This window comes from Carassius auratus, chromosome 19 (assembly GCF_003368295.1).
Source record: "Carassius auratus strain Wakin chromosome 19, ASM336829v1, whole genome shotgun sequence".
Taxonomy (NCBI): Eukaryota; Metazoa; Chordata; class Actinopteri; order Cypriniformes; family Cyprinidae; genus Carassius; species Carassius auratus.
Window position 1 is genome coordinate 5,270,346 of NC_039261.1, and position 28,000 is coordinate 5,298,345.

Here is a 28,000-nt window from a genome sequence, read left to right on the forward strand (position 1 = left end):
ATAGAAGACAGCCAATTTTTACATTTTCATGTATAAAATCCCAAATACATGCTGTGAAAAATTAACTTTATAATTATCTTGAAAACATTTAGATTATATTACATTAACACACTTATTTATATTTACAGATGTGCTGTATGTGTTTATTTATTTTTATTCTTTTAATTTTTATTATCCATTTATTTTAATCGACATTTTTTTATATTGTTTTTTTAATTTGTGCATATTTTTTTGTTTTCTAAATTGTGTCAGTACTTTCACTGCTTTAAATGAATGCTAGTTGCTGAAGTGTGCTTTATGTGTACTGTTCACCATCACATACTGTTGTGCTACTTTCACATTCTGCACCGTGTAATGAGTATCTATTGTGATGAGTACTGATTTATGCCTGTAGGTGGCAGTAATGTATTGTATAAAATGAAGTGCATTCCCTAGAGGAAGTGTTGGTAATGGAGACATGCTTTGTGTGCCACATGGAATAAAGACGCCAGTACCATCTTTTCTTTATATCTTTATTTGTTGTCTCTGAACAATACACACCGTATGTAGAAAGCAATAAGCTAACATTAGTCCACTATTGTATTTGAACACAGCCATATCCATAAATTTGGAGATACACTGATTTACAAATCATCGCACCGCTCTTGTACTTTCGCTAAAGACGCAGTGACTAACGCCAGTGTTGCCAAGTCCGCGGTTTTACTGATTTTCTACTTTAACACTGTTTCCGCGGGTTTAAGCGACCTTAATAACGTGATATATAGCTTTGTATAAAAATAACGTGTATTTTATCTCTGGAACACAATTTCTACCGTGGTACCCCACTCCAAATTTGGCCACTGATCGATAATAGCTATAGATCGGTGGATCGAACTAGTTTTGTTTTCAAGACCTGGCAACCCTGAGCAGCGGCGTCCAATCAGCGCTCAGTATGAAGATGGCCGCGCTAGCAGTGGAGGAGACCCCTTCAGGGAGAGATGCTCTCGCCGAGGGTTTGCTGGATCTCCTGAGTCCCGCTGTACAGCAGCTCGACACACATGTGCACTCAGTCAGGTAGTGCATTCTGGGAAACGTACGAGTGTTTTTTAGACCCGATAAATGTTTAATTCAAAACGATTAGTTCTGTGTGCTAACATGCTAATGCCTGTCAACATGACGGGTCTCGTGACTCTGGGATGCTGTAACCTTCTTTTACTGTCTAGGGGCTGTTCATTTTGTTTATTTATTACATTCTCGCAGTATCGCACGATGTTTGAGATATGTTTCATGGTCATGGATTTCTAAGCGTGCATGAGTATAATTATATGAGATCAGATGTGCTAAAACACTAGTCACATTTAAATCTAGACTCAAAACACATCTGTTTAGTTGTGCATTTATTGAATGAGCACTTGTGCAATGTCCGAACTGATTGCACTATATTTTCACTGTTTTTTTTATTTTTTTTATGTAAAATCATTTTCTAACTGTTTTTAAATGTTTTAATCATTTAAAAAGTTATTTTATTATTTTATTATTATTGCTTATTTTTGTTATTATTTTTCTTCATGATTATTTTACTTTCTTTTATTTAAAGCACTTTGAATTACCATTGTGTACGAAATGTGCTATATAAATAAACTTGCCTGGCCTATACAGCTACATCATTTATATAAAATTAAATAAATTAATGCATTTAGCAGACGCTTAAATGTTTACCTTTCATATACTGTAAATGTATCTTTACAGAGAAAGCCAAGTGGAACTCAGGGAACACATTGATAATTTGGCATCTGGTAAGCTTGTATTTGTCTCATGAACTATCACTATCTGCTCAAGGAGATTCTGAGTGTTATATATTTATAATATAATTATTATAACATTCACAACTTCTTATATTATTTCAGTGTGTGAGCTATCACATGTAAAATTAAACCTTTAATTGTAAAAAAATAAATCTGACAGACACATGTATATTCTGTAAATATTTGTGACATGGAATATATGTTGATGTCCGCTAAATTGGGAAATGACATGCCATAATAATAATATCGGAAACACAATCATATGTGTATGTGTGTATACATGTACATTTATGTATATTATGTCTGTGACCCTCGACCATAAAACCAGTCAGTTTTTTTAATTGAGATTTAGTTATCATTCCATTGATGTATGGTTTGTCAGGAGGATAATATTTGGCAGATATACAACTATTAGAAAATCTGTAATCTGAGGGTGCAAAAAAAATCGAAATATTGGGAAAATCACCTTTGAATTTGTCCAAATTAATTCTTGGCAATGCATATTACTATTCAAAAATTAAGTTTTGATATATTTATGGTAGGAAATTTACTAAATAACTTTATGGAACATGGTCTTTACTTAATATCCTAAGAATTTTTGGCATAAAAAAAAATTCTATAATTTTGGTTATTGCTAAAAATATACCCCAGAGAGTACTTAAGACTGCTTTTATGGTCCAGGTTCATATATATATATATATATATATATATATATATATATATATATATATATATATATATATATATATATATATATATATATATATATATATAGACGCACACACACAAAAAAAAGTTATTGAATAGGGTCTTTTGGCTGGGGTTTATAAGTTTCCAATTGTTTTGATACTTGCAAAACGTAATGAAAGAAGAGTAGTTTGACCAATAGCGTGCAGGCATTGTACATGATCGACCAATCACTGCGTGCGAGAAGGTGGGATTTATAGAGAACTGTCAAAGCATGAAAAATCAAACATATGTCATCCTAGAAAGTGACGTGTTAGGACTAGAAATTCTTTTGGTATAGAATAAATGAATATACGATTTGGCTGTATGTCTGTTTGCAGTATTAGTATTTTATAATCCATCCACATTACAAAATGTATAATTTCTGCAGAATTCATGAATATTATGTGATCTCATGTGAGCCTTTCTTCTGCAGAGCTGTGTAGGATCAACGAACACCAGAAGGTGGCACTAGATTTAGATCCATATGTGAAAAAACTCCTTAATGCCAGACGAAGAGTGGTGCTTGTCAACAACATACTCCAGAATGCACAGGTAAGAGACTGAGACTTTGAATATAAAACATCAGTCTGCTTGCTCTCGCCCTCTTCTCCATCTTTATGTTGCAGGAGCGTTTGCGAAGGCTGAACCATAATGTTGCTAAAGAGACGGCACGCAGGAAGACCATGCTTGAGGCATCTGGAGCATTTACTCCACGCTCTCCCAGCAAACCATGATGTCCGAAATCACACATTGTGGGAATGCACCATTACACTGTGCTCGATGCCAAGGACTGACGCTGTAGACCTGCAGAATCTCCTCTTCTCATTAAAGGGCGCTGGGCTATGCTAAGCACTGCTAACAGAGCACTGCAGCATTAGTGTCAGTTCACTGGAGAGTAGTCAGGGAGACAGCAGTGTAAATATGCACTCATCTCTTTCTTGAACATGTTTCTTTTAAATACAATATTTGTCTTTATGAATTTAACTGTTGCTGACAAATGCAATGCTGTGGATTTGTTAATAATTTGCAGATGTAGGGTTTGAATAATTATTGTTTATCAGAACTGTCAGTGAAAATATCAAGACTAATTCACCTGCAAATATTCCACTGTCAGTCTTACCATATTTGTTCTTGGGTTTATACTCTGTACATGTTTTTATCTAATTATTTTCTGTTGCAAATGTGCTTAATGTATTAAAAGGAATCATTCACCCAAAACTGAAACTGTACACATCCTCAGGCCATCCAAGATGTGGATGAGTTTGTTTCTCCATCAGAACAACTACATCACTTGTTCACCAGTGGATCCTCTGCAGTGAATGGGTGCCGTCAGAATGAGACTCCAAACAGCTGATAAAAACATCACAGTAATCCACATCACTCCAGTCAATCAGTTAACATCTTGTGAAGTGAAAACCTGTATGTTTGTAAGAACTATCAGCAGTTTGGACTCTGATTCTGACGGCACCCATTCACTGCAGAGGATCCACTGGTGAGCAAGTAATCTCTCATGTTTTTTGTCTTTAGAATGATGTGTAACAGAATTTTCATTTTTGTGTGCACTTGCCATTTAAAAAAAAAAATATATAGCCACTGAAGACTCCATTTAAGAGTGTTAGAATTACTTGAATATAAATCACAGATCAAGCCAATACAAGTGTGTAGATATAAACAACAATTTTAGCGGGGAAATGAACTTATCCAGCACCCAGGTATCCATGGCATTGCATTATTATTGAATCAGCAGCTAAATCATAGGCATGCACGTGTTTTATGTAAATAGTGTATGCTTTTGCAAGAGAATAGGGGAAAGGGCCGATGAAGGCTGAAAGGGAGAGGGTTAGGACAAGATTTCAGGACAGGTGAAAGGTCAAGGGACGGAATCTATCAAGGAGGAAGCTGGAATCATATGAGGGGCCTAAAAGTTACTCTGCTGATGAGAGATTAAAGACAGATTGCTGAAAATCACTTGACTGCAACAACTAAAATGAAAGAGTAAAAGCCTTTAGGAGTCCGCTCATGATGCTCACTGCATATGCAAACTTGGCTAAAAGATGCGCATGCCACTGTATGCTGTTCCTGTAAAATATATCTATTTGTATCCATAAGTAGTGAGAAATCTGATCGTTTGTATTTTATGCTTTGTTTATTGTTTTATAAATCCCAGATGTTCGATGTGGAATTCTGGGCACCGTTGTACATATTAGTGCTTCATTAAAGTCGTCAGTGGGGTTAGAGAAGAAGAACTGTGTCCCAAATGACGCACTATTCACTATGCACTTATACACCATCAGTGCGTGCCAAATCGTGGGCTTGTACACTATTCGGTTACGTTTTGTAGTATAAATAGTGTGTTCACAGTGAAAATCCAAAATGATGCACTTAAATAACCAAAGAATTAAGTGTGGAATATTGCACACTTAATGCACTCAACTATCGAAGGTTTAATTAAGTAGCGAAGGGGGAGGGGCTTTAGGACTCCAATTATAAATGACAAAATTACTTTATTAAATTCATACACTACATGTTTGACTACATAGTGCATGTTTCATTTTTTGGTTATTTTGCTTTTTGGACCGGAAGAACGAAATTACTAAAAAGAAAGTATTAGTATTAAAAATATCCTTAGTTGTAGACATAATGAGCGATACTATTGTTTTCACTGATGTGCAACATAAAAATATATGTTAACATCTCAAAAAATGTGCTTTAGGGTTTCATGACCGTTTTAAGTGCATCATCTTCTTGGTATTGAAAGTGCACGTTTTCTAATTGGAATATTAAATGTGAAAACGTCACAGATTAGTGTGCAAGTAGTAAATTACGCGATTTGTAACACACCAGTATTGTGCTAGTCTAAAAGTAGTTTTGTATTATTATTATTATTATTATTATGCTTTATTCAGTAACAAGAAACACAACAATTAAATAAAAATGATAATACAGAATAACGACAACAACAACAAACAGTAAAAACATATATATAAATTACAATAATAATAATAATAAATTTAAAAAAAGAGAATTACTAAAAAATAAAATAAATAAATAATTATAAAAAACAAAGACAAAAATACAAGGATGAATATCTATATACACATGGGTATTGAAGTCAAATCCATATCTTTATCTACAAAATAAATACAACAATTCTTAAAATGGATAGAATTTCAAGACCTTGCAACATTTTTAGTCTTTTTTTTTTTTTTTTTGCATCCTCCAGTGATTTAAGAAATCGACAAAGCTCAAGATTAAACTGTATATAACTAGGTGTATTTTTTGCCCATCGACATTTAATTAATATCAAAGTTACAACTGAAAATAAATTTAATACCGCCAATTTTGTTATTAAACTTAATATAATTCTAAATCCAGTTAATTTTAAAAATAGTATTAGAAACTTCAAAGTCAATAGCATTCAAACCATCTTAATGGAATAAATTGCCTAACAAACCTCATTTTGAGTAATGTGGGCTATTTCTTTCAACTAAAATTAATTTTTTTCTTATTAACCTGTGTTAATAAACCTGTGTTGTAGATTTCAATCGTCGATGAAAACTGACAAGGGATGAATGGGGCGGGGAGAGCCGATAAGGGGCGGAGCAATCTCAGCGGCGCCACCTTAAAAACACAGTCGCGCCGATATGTCAATCCAGACGCGACCCAGACAGACCTCGGCCCTGGAGCCCAGCCATGAGAGCCGCGTTCTGATTGGCTGAGCGCAGCCTTCCTTTTGAGACTCGCCCTGCTATTGGCTGGAGCCGTGCGGACTCCACTCGCACAATGTCTACCCGCTTTTGTTATTGTAGCGAGCGGCCAGGATGCGGAGACAGCGAGCCTGATAGACCGCTATCGACTCCGATACATTCAAATTAGATGTTGGAGGGGGAAGGGTACACGATTTACTACCTCTCCGTCCTCGTCCAGAAGACAGCTTTTCGCTATCCTCCAACAATACGACCGATGTGTGAGTATTTTAACATTTTTGTGCATCTGTGTTATTCATTTTTAAGGGCACGTTGCACCGTTGGAGACCGTATCAGAAACTGTGCGGATTCTGTGATGCATTTCGTTAGTTGGAAGGCATATTGCGTCTGGCCGTGTCTTAATAACTCATCTTTGCCCTTGTCTGAGCTTTAAAATAGCCTATTTAGTAACTGTCTAGCGTTTGAATGCTGTCTCGAGACGCTGACACGTCCAGCCTCTCACAACAAGTCCGCGAGCAGTTCGTTCATTCAACAGTTCGCCTTGATTTTATTGACCCGACTAGTTAGTTGGTTTGCATGTGTCACCTTTAGCTCCAGCCCAGCGGGAGCGCGTGAAACGTTTAGAACGTTTAGAACGCGGACTCGATGACGTCACGTGACCGCTGCGTTTGTTTGCCTGCAGAGCAGTCAACAGTTTGGCTTTAACTTTGCATGACATTTCATGAGCTGTAATATTATCCTATAGTGCACTGGGAATGTGTTGGATGAAGTGTAGTCTAAACATTAGGGCTTACTATTGAATTAGGCCTAATGTTATGATTATTTCATTCAGTGTATACAATGTTAAATCTGTTGAAGAAAGTCTGCGTCTTAAAATGTTACCATAAATCATTATGTGGCTTCTAAAGCTGTGTTCGGATCCAAATGTCCTTTAGAATCATGCCGCCATGCTTTAGTCAAGTACACTGTATATGATGAAATAACAGAGTAATACACCCAGATAAGAAGAAAGGAATAATGCATGCGTGTTTCTGTCAGAAGAAACTAAAAAGAAACCGCTTTCTCAAATATTTAGAGCATATGAAATCCCTTCATCTGATAGCATTATATATTCTGTGACCGTTTTAATGTAAAGTTGTTCCTCTGGTGCTCTGCCTCAAGGGCCACTTGTGCAGACACAGAGAGCAGTCGTCTGATAATAAGGGTCTCGGAGAAGCTCCCCCCAGATTAGAGATGATGATGCTCAGAGATCTGAAGTGTCAGGATCCGTCAGCGCTCCACCATCTCTCAATTACCACTGCACTCTAGAAATCTCGCACTTTTGCACTTGCAACATCTCATGCAAAGATCACAGGGGTTTTCATCACCGAAACATGAAGTTCTGCTGCTTATGTACAGAGAATACAAATTGAAGTTCATCACTGCTGTATAAACCACCTCTCTCACTTGCAGCAATGCAGTTAATTTTTTATTTTTTTAATATTAAATCACTTTTATTTTTCCTATTTTAGTTTATTGTGCAATGACAACTGGCAGTATGTGCTCTGTTCTGACCAAGCAAAGTCATATTTACGAGTCATATTTATCAACTTTCTTGATAAAACATGAGTTGCCGTGTTGTGATGTTGCAAGGGGAACACTGTGGAAACACTGATCTGTAACATAGATATCACAGGCCTGTCTGTAACCTATAGAGATCAGTCAGAGGATAGTAATTCTGCAGGGAATAATGCAAGTTACTTTGTTTTTACATGCTGAATTTATCAATGTGTATTCAGATGTGCTTTGGGGCCCTCTGTTCACAATCGCTTAGTTTTGTTTGGGCTAAATCTTAAATGCAAATTTATAATAACAAAGGCCCGACTTGGAAGTATGAGTTTCCCATGGCTCCTTACACTAAATGCTAATGCTTTTTGGCTTTTTTAAACATTTGGAATATTTGGAAGTGCATACTAATTTACTATTCTTACTATTTACGCAGTATCTTGTATGCATGCTGTGCATATATGCAGTTTTTGTATACATGGAGCAGACCATGTGCAGTATTATGAAAAACACACTGTATGGAATACTGTATCCCATAATCCAATGCACTTAACTTCCATTTCCAGTGTGACAAATTATCTTTTTTTGTAGACTCATTATTTGATCAAACTGCCAGAAGACTGAAATTTTTATACAAAATGTAAGCGACATGACAGCGCATTTAGGGAAAGGAATTAAAAACACACGCACAGTTATATGGACCGTTAACCCCAAAATTAAAATTCTGTCATTAATTAATTGAGTTTTCATTTTTGGGTAAACTATTTTATGCAACTGAGTAAAATCATAGCTTTGAAATATTGAGCGATTCTTCCACTGATGTCCATGAAGCATTACTACGGCACTGACAGTGTGTTGGCACACTAGATGCAGCGTGTAAGAGTCATGTGTTGATGCTGCTGTTCTGTTTTCCCATCTGTCAGAGCAGGAGGATGTCCGTGAACCCTCCCAACAGTAATGACGCCTGCCTCAGTATCGTGCACAGCCTCATGTGCCACAGGCAGGGCGGCGAAAACGAGGGCTTCGCCAAGCGTGCCATCGAGAGCCTGGTCAAGAAACTGAAGGAGAAGAAGGACGAGCTGGACTCCCTCATCACCGCCATCACCACCAACGGAGTCCATCCCAGCAAGTGTGTGACCATCCAGAGGACGCTGGACGGACGCCTGCAGGTGAACCACGCTTACAGTAACTCACGTTCAACTATTAACATTGGCTTTAATGCTTTAATGCAGTGAATGTTAAGGCTGAATGGATGAGTCATGTCTTCATTTGGCAGGTTTTCTCGTCTCCTTTACTCAGTGTTAGATGGCTTTTTCAGACAGGCATTGAACTGCTGTCTTAGGCTGTCATTCTGTCAATGTGAAGGTTTGATCCGACATGACACAGCGGTAAAGGTGTTTAAAGGGTATTAAAGAGGATGTGTCTTTGTCACAAAAAACTAGCAATAGGCTAGTTTGGCTAGATCGATTATTTGGTAGTTATTGGCTGTTTAGTGCTGTCAATAAACAATGTATACTTAAAAAATGGTAGTAGTGTAAATGAAGCTGTAAAAGAGTGAATGAAGCATTAAAAATAAAAAAAATACTCAAATGGTTTAAAATTAAGAAATCCAGTATTTTATTGAGGTAGCAATGCTTCGGTCATCATCTGTGACAGCGGTTACAAATGAAACATGAATAAATAAATAAATAACATTTTGTTCATGCAAACTACGGCAGATCCTCTTTTCTGAGTAAATATTGTGTAAAATAATAAAATTCAGATCTAGTTTAGGATCAATAAATTTCATTATATTTACTGTACACTCGTCCTCCCAAGTTCGGTGTTGGACATTTTTTTTTGAAAGAAGTCTCTCACCTATGCTGCATTTATTTGATCATAAGTTCAGCAAAGACACCAATATTGTGAAATATTATTACCAGTTAAAATAACAATTTTCTATTTGCATATATAATTAAAAGTCTATTTGTTTTTTTTTGTATGCAGCACTGTATTTTCAGCATCATTCCTCCAGTCTTCAGTGTCACATGATCCTTCAGAAATCATTCTAATAATATTAATTCTAATTTACTGCTCAAGTAACATGATTATTAACATTACATTATAAATGTCTTTAAATTAAATATATGCATTTGGCAGTGCATTCAGTCTAATATTTCTTACCTAACATGTGTTCCCTGGGAATCGAACCAACAACCTTACGCTTTTAATGCAATTCTCTACCACTTGAGCCACAGGAAGATTTACTGGAACATCTTTACTGTTTCCTTTGATTAAATTAATGCATCACTGTATATGCATAATAATAAAAAAATCTCACAGACCCTAAAATTTTAATAAAACCACACATAGAACTTGTATTGATTGCAAATACAAGTCATAAGCGACCGAAATGTAGTAAACACGTTTTACCATATTTAAATCCATACCACAGAAAAACAGCCCAGAGAGAGAGAGAGAAAAAAAAGATTCACCGTCTCTCCCGCTTTATAGATATCAGCTTTGGCATTGGCCTTTAAAACTCGTAACGGTCAACCACTGTATAAACTCTCTTTCCCCAGTCTACAATAACTTTGGAAAGTGTGTTTTCCAACACTCTTCACACAATTGTGTTTCCCCTAATCTATTTGTGAATCCTGGGATAAATAATGGCAGCCAAAGTAAATAATCAAGGCATTGTCCGTTGAATAAACGTAGTGTTAGGGTGTAGCTTTGAGGCCCAGCGCTCATCGCATCCACACCACCCACATCTGAACATACGGCTTTCATATGGAGACGGATGCGACGCAGCTTCAGCCAATCCTAATAGCTTCCTGCCTCTAGCATCGGTCTGCATGGATACTAGATGATTGACAGCTGCTACAAAGAGAGACATTCATCACAAGGCCTTCGACTGTAAACCTCAACAACCTCAAAGTAAAAGTGGTGGTTTATATGGAGAAGGACGATGTGTGTTCAGTTTCCCCACCCTTTAGTACGGGCAGATTTAGAGGGAGGGGTGGAGGACAGACTGGGAAGGTTGTTTTGTCTAAAACACAGGAAAGGGGCTGGGTTAAGTTAAGGCCGTCTATTTTTTCCTCTGTGTAGAAGGGCTGCTGGTAGATAGTCCATGATATTCTTTACACACAAGATGTGATGATATCCAGGCAACACAAGGAAAAAAAAAAATTAATGTGCTGTGACAGAGGATCTGGTGCAGTAAAATTTAAATACTGAGTCAAGACATAATGTGTCACCTTTATTAACCTTATCATAGACAGAGAGAGCATGGGAAAAAAGAGACCTTAAGATACTGTTGTAAAATAGCTTTATGATACACACACATACCTCTGATCTGTTTTTCATCAATATTCTGATCACAAACATTATTATTGCACCAAGTGTGAATCATTATGATGTAATCTATAGTAATGAACTATTAATTGATATAGGATTTTAAAATGATAATTTATAGATATTTTGTAAATGTATTTTATTTATTTTTATGTTTACTTGATTGAAAATAATGTGCACTTGTAGTGTACTTCAAATGTTTGAAACTATGAACTCCATGGCACATTAACATTTTGACTTTAAAGTACGTTTAAATCATTATGTTTCAATAATGTTTTATCGTGCGTTAGTGAAATGCATTTATTTTATTGTATTGACTAACATGCTAAAGCACATGCAAAGTACATGATTATAATTTTAACTGTAGTGTGTTATTCAACATTTCATTTATTGTTAATATATTAACATTAAATGCACAAATATCCATATTCAATGTTAATGTGATGTTAAATTGCAACTTCATCATAACAATGTGCAGTTAAAAATATATTTAAATACATGGCCTACAAGACTCAATAGAAATTACATTCATTATTATTTTAGTTGATCATAAATGTTATTTTAGTTGATATAAATTTTAACATTAAAAGGTTTTTATTTAAATGCAATTAACATGCAAAAATGGTCTGACAGCGCTGTCAAAATAAAAGTCCCACTTAGAACACATCGGCCAAACAGTAAAATGTAGATGCCGATATTTGAAAATAGCCAAATATCGGCCGATATATCGGCCAACAACTAGTATTATTTCAATATGTAGGTTTTATAAAGTTGGCTGTATAAACTTTTATGTTAATTCTAAAAATAACTAACATTAGCATTTGCATTTGCATCTAAGGTAATGTATAATTTGAATGTGTAATGTAATGGAGATGTGCGCCTGTTGTAAGTAGGCTTTAGTGACCAAGGAGACTCTATTGTCTGCTCTGGGGTGTGAACCCTGGCCCTTTTGGTTTGCAGCCCCATCACATTTGTGTCTGTGTTTCAGTGCGTCTGCCGAAATGGCACTGACAGCTGGATTTATCCCTCTGCTCAGCTCTCTCTCTCGTATCACGCTGCTAGCGCACAACTGTAGTGTCATGCCTCTAGTGTTAATCTACAGAGGATTATCATATCACACACGTCCTCCTGCAGCTGTGATACACTCTCAAAACTCAACACATGACCTTATGCTCAATGTGCTTTCAGGATCATGTGACGCTCTTTTGTCATACTGCTGTGTTCCAAAACATTTTGGCGTGTCTTTAGCAGAAGTTTGACTTGTCATATGAGCCACTTCACTCATATGGTCGACATGAGTTTGTTCAGTTCCTGATCTCGGTTCCCATCTTTCAATAATAGACATGCAGGCCAAAAGAAAAATGTTTAACAGTTCCTTTGCTGAAGAGAGTGAGGAATCGATAGTCAGCTAAAAACAATGACATTATATAAAAATATAACAGATTTGTTTTTAAAAATGTTTTTAAAATCAAATGTATTTTAAACAGTTTAAATATAATAAAATGTATAAAAGTAGTGCTGTCAAACGATTAATCGCGATTAATCGCATCCAAAATAATTCATTTTGGATTATGCACATTATTAATTTATTACATTATGTATGTTGTGTACTGTGTTTATTTATTATGTATTTATAAATACAAACACATGCATGTGTATATACTTAAGAATTTTATTTTTTATATTTTATATATACTTATTTGTAAAATAAATTATATGGATATAAATATATACATGTATTTTTCGAAAATATATATTTATTTTTTATGTATTTATATATACATAATAAATAAACAGCACACAAAGACATATTTTGTAAACAAATCTTTTATTTTTGATGCGATTAATCGTGATTAATCATTTGACAGCACTAATAAAAAATGTAAAATACATCATTATAATACATTAAATGCAATAATTATTATTAACTAAAGCTAAAAGCTTTGAAAATTATTGAAATAAGGCTGAAATTAAATGAAATCTAAATATCAGATGGAAAAATAAAAAACTGAAATTCATTAATATAAATACCAGTATATACATAGTATTAATAGAATGCATAATACATTAAAATTGAATAATAACAAATTTAATATGCTAGGTAGAATTACTGTCAGAAAACACATAAAATGACTAAAAGATAAGCCAAATTTAAACTGAAAATATAATAAACAACAATAAATTATAGTAATTATAATTTCCTGTATTATAATTATTTAGTAAATAATATAAAAATAGCACTGTAGTGATCCCATAATTCCCATAAAATTAGCATGCCTTAATGATTATGAAAATAATTAAATTAAACCAAATCATGACCTGAAATCAGTTATCACAGCTTATGGCTGAATCATTTCAACATTAATTTAGAAAATGATCTGAATGTAATCGTGTGAAATATTTAAACCACTAATACAGGTTTTATATTAGCGCTTGGAACATTCAACGTGTTAATTGGTTTAAAAAATGGCCCATGACTGGTTAATATCTAAATAATGATTGTGCAGTACTTAATTATTTAGTATTATAATCCTCATTAACTCTTCCGTTCCTTTTTCCCTCATGTTTTCTTTCGGTAGGTTGCCGGTCGTAAAGGTTTTCCTCATGTAATCTACGCACGGTTGTGGCGCTGGCCTGACCTTCACAAGAACGAGCTGAAGCATGTGAAATTCTGCCAGTACGCATTTGACCTCAAGTACGATAATGTGTGTGTGAACCCTTACCATTATGAGAGAGTGGTGTCACCCGGCATCGGTGAGTCTGTCCTCACACACATATCACTGAGTCTCATGCTGTTCAGTGCCATCCGTGCAGGAAAACAGGCTCTAATAAGTGTTTCTCTCTTTTTTCCCTCTCATCTCAAGTTGGTCTCAGTCTTCAAAACACGGGTAAGTTATGCAGTAATCAGTGTCAGGGAGTAACTAGTTAGATATAAAGGAATTTCATAATTTAATTACAAAATAAATGTAATACTAATCAGTTACAGTTACTGAGAAAAATGTTAACGAATGCAAAAGGGTTGCATCTGAATTTTTACACACACACACACACACATACTTTGGTTCAAATCTTAGAACAATGAAGATGTTTTTAGTTTTTGAAAGATTCTCTTATGTTCACCAAGGCTGCATTAATTTGATCAGAAACTGTAATAACAGTAATAATAATATTTTTTGAATATTATTGCAATTTCAAATAACCGTTTTTCTATTTGAATACATTTTAAAATGTTATTTATTTCTGTAATGCTTAGTTTATAAAATCCTTCAGAAATCATTATAATATGCTGATTTGCTGCTCAAGAAACATGGTTATTAAAAATGTAATTATATCAGGCTTTTAACTTAAAAAAAAAAGAATTATTCATTTATTTTCATTCATTTAGTCATTTATCAGATGCTTTTATCCAAAGCGATTTACAAATGAGGAGAACATAAGCAATCAATTGTAGTATTAAAACAACTAAAAACAGATCCAAAACTAAAAGCTAAAACTGTATAAATACTACCTATACACATTTAAAAAATAAATGAATTCGATAGAAATGACAAATGAAAACAACAAAATTTCAAAACGTAACATTTAAATGCAAAAAGAAAAATATTAAAGAACAAAAGGTATAAGAGTATAATAATGATTCTACCATAACACTAATCCCCAAAAAATCCCCCCCAAAAACATACCACATGCACATACATATACATACACATTTATAAATTCTATATATATTTAATTTCCATTTAATTTGTTGAAGTATTAAAATAACTAAAATGAAATAAAACTAAAACGTAACATAAGATCTATACAGACATAATAAAATTCAGACATAATTTTAAAAATTCAATTAAATAACAAATACAAATCAAACGACATTAGTTTATCAGTATTCTTACACTTACACAGGGTAAGAAATATTTATTATTATTATTATTAATATTAATATTTATTATTACATTCGATTGATAAATAATAGAATTTATATATATATATATATATATATATATATATATATATATATATATATATATATATATATATTTTTTTTTTTAAATACACATTTATTGAAATTTTAATAATGAACAGATAAAGTTGCAAAATTATTTAATATTAAACATGACGATAAACAGTGTTATTTTTTGTTTTTCTATAAATAAAAAAAATGACTTGCCATTTCACACAGGTTAAAAAAAGATTCATTGACTCAAATGAAGTCCCAAATGAATCAGCGATTTATTTATTTTTATGAACTGACTCAGTAACTGATTCGAGTTGTCCTCTGGCTGGTATGTAGGTCCCATTGGCAGACTAATAAAGGAAGAGTACAGCCACGACTGCATCCAGATGGACGTCCCCCCAGGCATGCCTCCTCAGCAGGACCACCAGGGGGCGATGAAACTCCCTCCTCCGGACCACTACGGCCAGCCCCTTCCTCCTCTACAGCTGCCTTCAGAGCCCAGCCGCGCGCCCCCAGCAGTCACCCTTTACTCCAACATGCCCCTCTCCCCCGCCGGTAAGAGCTGCCCGCTGGACACACGGGACCACAGCGGTTGTGGTCAGCACAGTGTCATCTTCCAAACTCTCGTGTCTTTCATCTTCAGGCTCTATGATGCCGATGCAGGGAGGTCACGGTGAAGGCTTGCTTCAGATTGCGTCTCCTCAGGGTCAAGTCATGACCCCTACACCTCCCCCCTCCACCCCCACACATGGACCCCCACAGACCCCCGTCCCACCCCAGCCTCCACCCAATCAGAACGGCTACAACAGCTCCAAACACTCCCAGACGCAAGGCTCCTTTCACAGTGAGTATCACACCACGTCCCAACCGATCACAGCGAGACTACTGATACAGTTATTTACTGATAAAAATACGTTTGTGTTAATTTGTTAGAAATGCCATGATAACATGTACATCATTTTCTGATTGAGGTAATAATAACAATCAGTTATGCATAATTACACTATTTGACTTCATCCTAAAAACAATGAACAAAAAAAACAGTTTATTTCTCTTTTCTTTAATCTTTCCGTGTCTAGCTTGTACTTATTTGAACAATGTTTGAAACTTGGTATTAGAGCACTTCCTGCGTCTGTTTAAGATGAATAGCTTGATGTATTCCCTAATTGTAAGTCACTTTGGATAAAAGCGTCTGCTAAATTAATAAATGTAAATGTACTTGCAAGTAACCCTAAGCCAAACCCTAATCCTTACTCTAACCATATAGTAAGTACATGTAGTTAAGGAATATTACTCAGTAATTAAATGTATAATTATTCTGTTACAAGGACATCTTAATATGAAGTCTATCCTAAATTAGCGTTTTCATTAAGCCCGTCTGCTGTTTTTGTTCAGACCAATGTGAAAATCCAGCCATATGCACTGTAGCAAATGCTAAAGCATTATAAAAAACTAAATAATTAAGATATATTTGTTATTTAATATAATAATTGATTTATAATAATTGTTTAAAATAATACAATCGATACATTTCTCATCTCTTAAATTTTTTTTTTTTTAAATATTTTAAAAAGTCTGAAATTAGATTTTAAAAATCCTGCAGATACCCTGTAATAGTAAGTTAAATATAATTTTTATACTGTTATATTATTTAATAAATAAACCTTTTCTGTCGATTATTGTTTTAATATTTTTAATGTATTAATAAAGTAATTTATATTCTTTATAACCTTTATTTATTTTAACATTTTCAGTTTTATTTTACTTTTTTTTGTTTTTTTTTTGTGATGGGCTTTTGACTTATTTTTATTAGTATTACTTTTTAAATATTTTTCTTTAGTTTTACTTTTTTTGTAGTTTTAGTAATCTGTTTTTCACCTAACATTTTATGATTTAATTTCAGCTTTATTTCAATGAATGAAACCTGATATCAGTATTAGTTCATAATAAGATCTTGGTTTGTGTTTCTGTAGCCCAGTCCACAGTGAAATCTCTCGTATACTGACCGTGGTTTTGGCACGCACTTTCTCTTTCAGTGTAGACAGTTAAAATACTTGTCGCTGGAAACTTGTGGTGTCATGTCTGTCTAGGTGTTATGTGTTCATATACAAACCTTTCTAATCTTTCAATTGCTGCAGCAGCAACCTGGACAGGCAGCAGCACAGCCTCCTACACTCCCGTAGGACCCCAGCAAAACGGACGCGGCCACCAGCCTCCTCTCCATCACGCACACTTCTGTACGCTCGCCTGAAACATTGCCACAAACAAATATACCATTATTCCTACTAGAACTGAATGAATCCATTATTATTTCTGTCTCTGTCAGGGTCTCAACATCACAGTTCAGCGTCTTTCCCTCCTCCAGTCTCCAACCATCCAGGTTTATAGACTCTATATAATCTCCACTAAAACACACAATGGTCTGATACTTAAAAACCCCCAAAAGAGATAAAGTGAATACTTATTTTCAGCAAGGACACATTAAATTGATCAGAAGTGCGTCCACAGGTCCTGAGTTTTGGTGCTCCGTCTCATACTTCGAGATGGATGTGCAGGTGGGGGAGATGTTTAAAGTGCTGTCCAGCTGTCCGGTGGTGACGATTGACGGGTATGTGGACCCCTCAGGAGGCGACCGCTTCTGCCTGGGTCAGCTCAGTAACGTGCACCGCACAGACGCCAGCGAGCGCGCCAGGTATGTGTCACTAAATATCTCCGTGTGCTTATTAGAGCTGAGACACATACTGAAGATTTCGGATTTACTCTGTCTTGTTTTGATGCAGCTGTAAAACCAACATTGTGAATATGACAATGTTTTTAATGTCCTTTTTTATTTAGCTATTAAGCTTCAAAGATCAAATGCCAGTAGACTTGTTCCACATTTATTCTTTTGTCACAACTTGAATGGAATGAAATTTTTATTGGCATCAAACAAGAAAGAAAGGTAGAGATGCAGACAGTTGCAAGCTATTGAAGAAAGACATTTTTGGAGCAAGGTGGAGAATCAACTAAATATTTTAACATCAAAAAAAAGGCACGGACTGCATTTTTTTTTTTTGCAATTCATGATTTTTTGGCTACAGTTCACTGCACCTTTGTGTTAATGTTAAAGACGTTAATTCAAAGTTATTATTTATTTAGTAAGTTAGTATTTATTTAATAATAATAACATATATATATATATATATATATATATATATATATATATATATATATATATATATATATGTATGTATGTGTATGTATGTATGTATGTGTGTGTGTATATATCAAATTAAAAAAATTATATTAAAATATATTTTTTTAATTAAATAATTTAAATTTTTTTTTTTAATTATTTTAATTTACGTTTTAATCATTTTTATGCACTTGTCATTTTTATTAGTTTTCGTCATTTAAATTATTTCTATTATAATTTTCAGTTTTAGTTTAACAATTTAGTTAAATGTTTAAACTAATAAAAATCAATTTTGTTAACTGAAATAAAGCACATCACATAATTAAAACAAAATCACATTAAAAAACTCAAATAAAAGCTAATGCAAAATATTAATAAAAACTAAAGTCTGTCTGTCTGTCTGTCTCTCTGTCTGTGCAATGATGAAAATCATCAAAAGGCTGAAAGATATCAAGCTATATAGTCCAGACAAAATGGCTTTATGTGTGTGATACGTGTTTATTTGTGTATAGATGAATTTCACAGGTTTTATGTTTGCCTTCACACACGTCTGAAAAACCTCTTACTGTGCCAGATTGACAATGTGATGAACAATAATAAACAGACAGATTATGTGAGAATAACAGCCGGATCTTTAACAAGCTGATGAAATGACTTGTAAGCGTATCAACAGAGGCACATCTGGTTTTGGTTATGTAACTACCTGATGTAGTTAAAGTCTTGTGTCTCTGTCTACAGGTTGCACATTGGTAAAGGAGTGCAGCTGGAGTGTCGAGGAGAGGGGGATGTGTGGATGCGCTGCATGAGCGATCATGCCGTGTTTGTGCAGAGTTATTACCTGGACAGAGAAGCAGGTCGAGCGCCAGGAGACGCAGTGCACAAGATCTACCCAGGGGCCTACATAAAGGTAAAAGATGTGGACGGCAAAGATGAAATGCTTAAGGGGTCCCCATATTGTTTTTTTAGTGCCAGTCAAATAGCATTGACTTGTTGAAAACTAGATTTGTGGGGGACGTTTTGAGCTTTGAATTTTTTTAATTGTATATTTTATTGTATTTTATCTTCACATTACTTGTTAAATAAAAATAAAAAATAAATAAATCACAAAAAAAGACTACATAGATTAAACAAATTACAAAATGCAATGATTAAAATATAAATCACTTTTGACATTAATAAATGGTCATATTTAATTTGTCTAATTTGTATTTCATCTTTGAAATATTGCTTTTTTGTAGTTAAAAATTAACACTTCAAATTCTAAATGAAAATAAATAACTTTTTATAATGATTTAAATGATGATGAATTTTTATGAATATATAAATACATGAATTTTTATTTTTTATTAATCTAAATTACATAAATTAAGATCATAATTTAGACCAGCTGCTTATGTAATGTATCTAATAAAATGAATGTGTTTGTGGTTAATTTTTTTAATGTAACAAAATAAAGCAACTTAAGCGTCTACAAGCATTTAAATAATTTATTTGTCAATAAAAATTTATGAATTTTTATTTTAAGCATAACAGTAAATGTTACCTATATACAAAATAGTATTTAAAAAAGCAGCTTGTCTATGTTTATTTGTCCATTTGAAAATGTATTAACATTTTGGAATTATTGTTTTTGTGTAGATAAAATGTAAAATGTAGTTACATGTAACAATAAAGTAATTTTTTTTAACAAAATAAACAAAATAAAATATTTAAAAAAGTAAACAAATTTAAATTTAAAGTAAATTTAGTTCCTTATTTAATAAAAAAAAAAAACATTTGGTCTGTTTTCCTAGTGCATGGTAGTGCAATCATCCTGTTTTTATTAATACATCTTAAAAATCAAGGAAAAGTTCTCCTAATATGGCCCCTGTGGTTCCAGCCTCGATGCCCAGTGAATACCTTTGTGCACTTGAGAGCTCTGTATGTGTTTTTGCTTCCTGTCACATTAGATTTGCGTGATCCAGAGCTTGACTTTTTATAAGCCTGTCCAGATGACTCCTCGTCAGCCGTTGTTTCAGCACACAGCAGCGAGGTCTCTGTATGTCATTGCTGTGCTGATAGCAGACGTGTGTGTGAGTGTGTTGTCTGGTTTCTGCAGGTGTTTGACCTCAGGCAGTGTCACAGACAGATGCAGCAGCAGGCGGCCACGGCGCAGGCAGCAGCAGCAGCACAGGCCGCAGCGGTGGCGGGGAATATCCCAGGACCAGGAAGTGTTGGTGGAATCGCTCCTGCAGTCAGTGAGTGTTGCATTTAAAACTATCCTGGCGCTTCAAAGCTTTATAATGGCAGGGGAAAGCAGGGTTTCTTTTCAACAGTCCAAAATAAGTCTAATAAAGCACAATCCTCCATAATATAACAAGCTTCACATGGCTCCGGGTGGTGAATTAAAGGGATACTCCACCCTAAAATTAACATTTTATCATTAATCATTTACCCCCCCCCCCCCCATGTCATTCCAAACCCGTAAAAGCTCTGTTCGTCTTTGGAATTTATTTTAAGATATTTTGGATGAAAACCTGGAGGCTTGAGACTGTCCTATAGACTGCGAAGTACCACAAAAGGTATGAAAAGTCGTTGTCGAATACTCCATCTGCCATCAGGCGTGCAATCTGGGTTATATGAAGCGATGAGGACCCTTTTTGTAAGCGAAGAAAACAAAAATAATGACTTTATTCAATAATTCCTTTGTCAGAGGTCTCCTCTGTGTCTCTCCATATCACCAAATGCTGTGTATGTTCTTCTGTGTCCTCCGCGCCACAAGGATGCGCTGTATTATTTCAAATCAAAGCTATATACACGTAGAAACAGCGCATCCTTGTGGCGCGGAGGTTTTACGAATGGAGCTTTCACGGGTTTGGAACGACACGCGGGTAACGTAATTAATGACAAAATGTTCATTTTGGGGTGGAGGAACCCTTTAAGGCCTCCTGTATCGAATCAATGAGTTTTTGTAAGAAAAATATCCATATTTAAAATGTGAAAATCACTTTTCTCTAGTTTGCGCCAACAGTCGTACATGAAAGGCGTTCTCGGTACAGGTGACAACAGCATTTAGAGAATTTCTAGGCAGTGTGTACCAAACCAAACTAAACAGCTAGTTTTTAATTACACATTTAAACACATGTGTTTTTTTGTGTGGTTGTATGTTTTACTCATTAGTGTTGCCAGGTATTCCTTGAAAATAGAGCAAACAGAGCAAACTCATGATGAACTCATGATTGATCCAAATGCATTCTCTTGGAAATACACCTCATGCCAGAATATAATGACTTGCATATGCCTACTTTATTAATCCATAAACTGGATCACTTTATAAGCTGAGCCCAACCAACAATCCATAAGATGCTTAAAAACCGCTTATAATAAGTGGACATGGCAACCCTTCAAGTCTGTGTTCTGTGGAAGCAGCTTTTCAAACATGAACAAAACACAATGTCTCTGCTGACAGTGGTTTAGTCGATATCACGTTCATAAGAAGTCATTGGTTCAAATTTTAATTAAATTAAAGCTGCAGTAGGTAACTTTTGTAAAAATATATTTTTTACATATTTGTTAGACCTGTCATTATGTCCTGACAGTAGAATATGAGACAGATAATCTGTGAAAAAATCAAGCTCCTCTGGCTCCTCCCAGTGTCCTATTGCCATTTGCAGAAATACATCGCTCCCGGTAAGGAACAACCAATCAGAGCTGCGGTCCGTAACTTTGTTTGTGTTCAAAATGTAGAAAAATGTATATAATAAGCGAGTACACCATGAATCCATTTTCCAAACCGTGTTTTTAGCTTGTCCTGAATCACTAGGGTGCACCTATAATAAGTGTTTATATTCTGACTATTTTAGATTGCTTCGGGGGTACCGCGGCAGAGTAACCCAGTACCTTTGTGATTCTTCATAGACATAAACAGAGAGAAGTAGTTCTGTTTATTAACCGCTAGAGCGTCAAAAGTTACCTACCGCAGCTTTAAATTGTAAAAACATTTTGTAAGTTTACTGTAGAGAAGTTGTACAATTCTTTTATATATATATATACAAAATAAATATTTTACAAAGTATTTTGGAAGCCTAAATTGCTGTGAAAAGCCATATGTCCAAATAAATTATGTTTCAAATTTGAAGTTGATATTACAAAAATGAAGGTCCCTGAGATTTTTTTTAGACGCTATACCAAAGATATTATACCAAAGAGATTACCAGGTGGCACCCAAACTCTATTGAATTTTCCTGTCACAAATTAATACATTTCTCACAATATTTTGTCTGTCACAAAATAACCACAAAATATGGAACCTTGAGACTCCAACAATGTGTTTTGTCAGGATTAGAACAAAGTCTTGATTAAAAAATATTTGTAGCAAATTACAATGATTACAAAAATATGTGGTAGGGAAAAACGGCAAAAGAAATAGCACCATTTAACTGACAACTTTACAACAGAACATAAGTCAACACTAAGTAGAAATCTGTTTCAGTCAAGTTTGATCACAAAAACGCACCCGATTTTCTTTTCGGTTTTGTAGCCTGACTTTGGGAGTGTTTGTTTCCAGGCCTCTCGGCAGCAGCAGGGATTGGTGTGGATGATCTCCGGAGGCTGTGCATCCTGCGCCTGAGCTTCGTGAAGGGCTGGGGTCCTGACTACCCCCGGCAGAGCATCAAGCACACCCCCTGCTGGGTGGAGGTGCACCTACACCGGGCGCTGCAGCTGCTGGACGAGGTGCTGCACACTATGCCACTGGCAGACCCTGGACCTGCTAACTGAGAGCCAACAATACACAGCCAACACTCACCACACAGACACTGGACTCACTACAGTAAGCGTGCGAAGTGCTGACCTGCTACAGTGTGCTTTGCACTTTTATCAGTCATTAGAAATACCCATGAAAACACCACAGAAATACACTATTCTAAAATTCATGTTCTGGAAAGATATTTCAGTGCATTTTCTTGTTCTATTGTGAAATGTTGCATTTCTTTTCGGGTTCATCTCACAAAAACATGTCTAGGTCATATTTTGCTCTGATATAAAAAATTATATTTGCTTAAAGACAATGGAGACTGATGGGTTTTTTTTGCATTATGACTAGGGTTGCAAAGGGGCAGAACATTTCTGAAAATGTTCCTAAAATTCACAAACTTTCCCAAAAATTCAAGAAAGTTTCTGGAAATTTACCAAACATTTACTACCTCTTTGCAGCCCTAATTATGACATTATTTTTAATTATTGAAGCACATTTTGCTGCTAAAATAACTGACATTTTTCCAGATGTTTTGAGGTTGTTTGTTTATGCAGTGGTGATTCTTATCAGATTACTGTATATTTTTGATTTAAAATAATGATTAGTTTGATTTCAATTCAGCATAAATTAAGGAAGGTCCAAAAAAAATAATAATTACAATTAAAGTTATACAAATATAATAATTAATATTTGTACATTAATCTGTGTTGTTTTTTGAACAGTCAGGTAGTATTCTCATTAAATATTTAAAATAACAATTGTGTTATATATATTTATATATGAATAATAAAGAATACAAAATAAAAGAAGAATAATGTTAGATATATTATATCATGATCATTTTTACAATATTATTTCAATGGAAAATGGGGGAAATAAGATTGATTATTAAGAAAATAATTCTGTAAAAAAGTGTTTTTTTTCTCTCTTTATACAGAATATCATTTCAATTTATTTCTCTTGTTTTTACGGTGAAATATGACTTTGACATGTTCTTGATGGGATTTGTGAGACTCTGTTTAAATTAGATGTATATACCTTAGCGCTACAGGTCTACAAACGAATGCAAGTTTACACAGGGTTGATTGCAGATTAAGTTCAGGGAAATAGCTTTATTGTTCATATGCCTTTCTAGCTTTGCACATCATGCAGGTATGCTAAGAAAAGAGTCTATTAGTTTTGCAATACTGGTAGAAAAAGCTTAAAATCTGTCCTTGCAAGAACTACATTTATGGGTCAGTGTCTGAACGTAAAACGAAAGGCAAGTATAACTCCTGCTTTTGCAGTGGCCTTGGTTTCAGAAGTATTTTTCCATTCATTCACTCCATGAGAGTCCAAGCTACAAGATTAACATTTCAAAACATATGCATTTTAAATTTAAATGAATTTTGCATGCTATATATTTGAAGTTTATTGCAGAATATTTGTTCAAATACTGGGTAGAGAGACTGACTCGAATCTCTGTGGAGAAAATGAATGGTATTTTTACTTTTGGTGCCATACGGTTGTGGTCTGTTTCACTCTGGCGACACAAGTGAGGAAGAGACTTTTCGACCTCTAATCAAGTTTTTTGCATAAACTCTTGATCTAGAGTTTCTTGGGTTTGGTAGCACTAACTGCCTCAGAGCAAATCACTATTTTGGCGCTGGTCACTTCAGGAAGCGTTGGAAAGGACCAGCTGATGTAGATGCAAACCTGCCTCTGAGAGACATACTGAACCAGACAGATAACAGGACACACTGTCAAAACGAAACGCTCATCGTCTCTCTGCTTGTGCTGTGTTACTCGACATGTGGACCTCAACTCAGCTTCGATGCAGCTTACTATCCAGGCATCTTCTTAGTTAGACTTGCAATAGCCTTCCAGCTCCTTTATTTTCATAACCCCTCCAAAAAAGAAGAAGAAAAATAGTTCAGCTTTAAAACGGTGGTATTAGTATTGTGACGCAGTTCGGTGTTTGTAACCAAATCATTTGCCATGTCACCAAAGCCAGATTACCTCATGATAATCGAGCATGAACCCAGTGGATTTTACTTTATGCCAAATTGTGTCTGGAATCTTCTAGTTTCTGGACGTCATGTTCACCTCATACTTTAACCAAATTAAAACAGGGCGTGTCTTGAACCGAATGTAGAGCCTTGATGCACCGACTGACCGATTTCAAACAACGGGTTTTTGCCAACACCAGTAACTCAGCTTCAGCTTTTATCTCATCCAGAAACTCTTGTCTGGATTGTGACCAAAATTCAGCCCCATACCACTTTAACATTTTGCAAACGGGTAGAACATCTAAACTTCAAACTTTGAGCAAAGAGCATTATGGTTTTGCAGCCTTCCCAAAATGAAATGTCTATATTATACTGCACACTTACAGTAAATTTTGCATTTATTGAAAGACCCTTCATTTTGGCTTTTTTTAAGATGTATGTCCAGTACAATTGCAAATATTTAGTAACTGAAAATATAATAGTAAAAGTGGAATGCCATTATAGAACGTTAAAGTCAACATGAAATCAAGATTCATCCTGTTCACTTTCTAAACACATGTTCCTGATCTTATCTTATTGATGCAACAATAATAAATTACGTTTTCAATTATGTTTAAATAGAAAACTCATTGTAAAAATATTTCATTATTATTTTTGTTTTACAGAGACATGGGAATGGAAGAAAATATGGGATGGGAGGAAAAATAATATTTAGTAAAATTCAAAAAAATAATATTTACATTTTATATTCTAGTATTGCATTTCACCAAGAAACCTCCTCTCACAAATGTGTGTAATTTGCGATCTCTTGCAAACATTTTTGATCTCTTAGAAAATATTTGCGCTTTCATTAAGACAAAAAGGCGTAAATCATTTGCGATATTGTGCAATATTTTCCATCTCTCACAATATATTTTAGAACGGGTAAATATTTGCGATCAAACAATATTTGTCATCTCAGAAAATATTTGCAATCTTTTGTAAAAAAAAATTTGTAATGTCTTGCAAAACAATTTCAGTCTCTTAACTTTTGCGAGGTCACACGAAATTGTCTTGGAAAATATCTCTTGCAAAATATTAGCGATTTCTAGTTGACATTTCCTATCTCTCGCAAACAATTTGTGATTTCACAAAAAAAAAATTTGCAAAAAATTGCAACGTCGCACAATATACGCCATGTTTTGTAAAATGCGCAATCTCTCGCAAAATATTCGCGATCTCGTTAAACATTTGCGATCTCTCGCAAATCAGTTGCACATCTCATAAAATAATATACAATCGCTCATAAAACAGTTGCAATTTCTTGCAAAACCTTTGCAATCTCTCGTTAAACATTTTTGCTCTCTCCGAAAAGTATTGTGTTCAAACTGAGAAACTTCGCATTTGTGGGCAAAAAACTAAACAAAAACTTTGATCACAGAGAATGCAAAAGCATTCAAATACAGTTTTTCCTCCCATCAGCATGTCCCTTTAGGGTCACTGTAGTTTTTACTGCATTTGGCTGTGAAATATGTTACATTAAGGGAATAAATGCTTAGCAAATGGCATTTCATGTTGACTTTAATCAGTGCTTGAAAACTGTTATCTGTGATTAGTCACAACTTAAAAGAAACTAAGGATCGTATGATGTTCTGCGTTCCCAGTATCGTTTCCTTTGTAGTAATCGTTGTGCCTTTCCTTTGTGCTCCTTTGTTCATAGATAGATTCTGCTGTTACTAAAAAGCCCTCTCCAGTGATTCTCACATTGATAATGAACATCGCAAACCTTCTATTGGTCTGAAATGATCCATTAGTTATAAGCAATGAAGTACGTCAGGGATGTTTTAGTCGTCTTTCGGGCTTCGTTTGGACCCCGCGTGACGTTTGTAAACTGGGCGATGCAAAAGATGCAAACTCTTCATCTGCAGGGTTGTTCACATCGGCTCAGGTCACGTTGAGAATTATGAGCCTTTCGGGGAAATTTATTGTGAAGCATAATGCCTTGTTTTCTTTCTTTTTCGTGGCTGTCGGTTGCTATAAACATTCGATGTAGATGTCAGGTATGCTCATTGTTTCGATGAGTGCCTTTGTGCTGTATTTCATGGGATACGTGCTACATATACATACACTGCGGATGAAATGCTAATTACAGTAAAGCTGTAGTTTTAATACAGATTTCAAAGGCATTTTGCATTGTACGCAATCAGTGTTGAGTTCTCTTTAAACCAGTAGGTTATTTTGGGTGAAATAGATTTAAGCTCTCGCATTACACATCCAATGGACACCTCGGTGTTGTAAAAACATATGTGTTGTATTTAAAGATAGAAATATTTATAAAATAGACATAGGCAGGTATCTAAATGTCATTAGCAACTTCAGTGCATAGCTTGCTTAGACTTACAGCTATGATCCGAAACATTTTATTGGTTTAAACCAATAATATTAGATGGTTTTATTACATTTTACAGTTTATTTTGCCTTAAAAAATGACAATATTTTACAGTCGAGCCCACATCGGTGTGACAAATGTACAGTTACTACTTTCATTGTAGAGTAACTTCACTTTCTTTTTCTTCTTCAGTAGCTACTGTGTTCTGCACTGTAATTCAGATTTAAAGAAATCCAAAGGATTACTTTTTGTTTTTTCCTCAAAAATATGTGGCCTAGCCCCTTGTAACACTTTACCTAGAATGTGTGTGTGTGTGTGTGTGTGTGTGTTTTCCACTGATGACGCATACTGTATTGTGTGAGGATACAACCAACCGGTGTGTCAGTCACATGACAATCACTCAACTGGAAGTCAGATCAACAGCATTCCATCTGAGAACTATTTCTTACAAGTGTTTATCAGTGTGTTATCCAGTGTGAATATATTCGAATCGACTATTTTACTGATATTGTCATTTCAATTCTTGTTGTTATTATAATTGTTCTACTGTTAAAGGACATTCTGCTCCTGTATGTTGACTGTACACCAAAGTAAAAAACGAAACAAAACACATTTTGATACAGATATGGTTTGTGATGTATTTATTTGTGTCAAATGATGCTTATACACAGTATATATCAA

At 34.7% G+C, this 28,000-nt stretch overlaps 2 protein-coding genes across 4 annotated transcripts; both read left to right on the forward strand.

The window, feature by feature from the left end:
* Positions 1-894: 894 nt before the first annotated feature.
* Positions 895-3,731, forward strand: LOC113119204 (SNARE-associated protein Snapin-like). Its single transcript, XM_026288491.1, has 4 exons — positions 895-1,053; positions 1,729-1,775; positions 2,947-3,065; positions 3,140-3,731. Exons 1-4 carry the CDS (start codon positions 932-934, stop codon positions 3,245-3,247), a joined length of 396 nt encoding a protein of 131 aa, XP_026144276.1. The 5' UTR covers positions 895-931; the 3' UTR covers positions 3,248-3,731.
* Positions 3,732-6,114: 2,383 nt separating this feature from the next.
* LOC113119205 (mothers against decapentaplegic homolog 4) lies at positions 6,115-27,943 on the forward strand. 3 transcript variants are annotated; one of them, XM_026288492.1, is made up of 12 exons: positions 6,115-6,480; positions 8,689-8,934; positions 13,678-13,852; positions 13,963-13,986; positions 15,390-15,608; positions 15,697-15,897; positions 17,192-17,290; positions 17,380-17,433; positions 17,562-17,745; positions 18,967-19,135; positions 20,327-20,465; positions 22,775-27,943. In XM_026288492.1, the coding sequence occupies exons 2-12, from the start codon at positions 8,698-8,700 to the stop codon at positions 22,984-22,986; spliced, it is 1,713 nt and encodes a 570-aa protein (XP_026144277.1). In that variant the 5' UTR covers positions 6,115-6,480; positions 8,689-8,697; the 3' UTR covers positions 22,987-27,943. The 3 variants fall into 3 exon arrangements, with proteins under 3 accessions (XP_026144277.1, XP_026144279.1, XP_026144278.1); XM_026288494.1 differs by having other exon boundaries at positions 17,195-17,290; XM_026288493.1 differs by having other exon boundaries at positions 8,694-8,934.
* The last annotated feature ends 57 nt before the right edge of the window (positions 27,944-28,000 follow it).

Coding starts and splice junctions, on each gene's coding strand:
- LOC113119204 (XM_026288491.1), top strand. CDS start 932: ATGAAGATGGCCGCGCTAGCAGTGGAGGAGACCCCTTCAGGGAGAGAT. Junction 1,054..1,728: donor ACACATGTGCACTCAGTCAG/GTAGTGCATTCT, acceptor GTATCTTTACAG/AGAAAGCCAAGTGGAACTCA. Junction 3,066..3,139: donor ACATACTCCAGAATGCACAG/GTAAGAGACTGA, acceptor TTTATGTTGCAG/GAGCGTTTGCGAAGGCTGAA.
- LOC113119205 (XM_026288492.1), top strand. CDS start 8,698: ATGTCCGTGAACCCTCCCAACAGTAATGACGCCTGCCTCAGTATCGTG. Junction 13,853..13,962: donor AGTGGTGTCACCCGGCATCG/GTGAGTCTGTCC, acceptor TCTCATCTCAAG/TTGGTCTCAGTCTTCAAAAC. Junction 17,434..17,561: donor TCCAGTCTCCAACCATCCAG/GTTTATAGACTC, acceptor GTGCGTCCACAG/GTCCTGAGTTTTGGTGCTCC.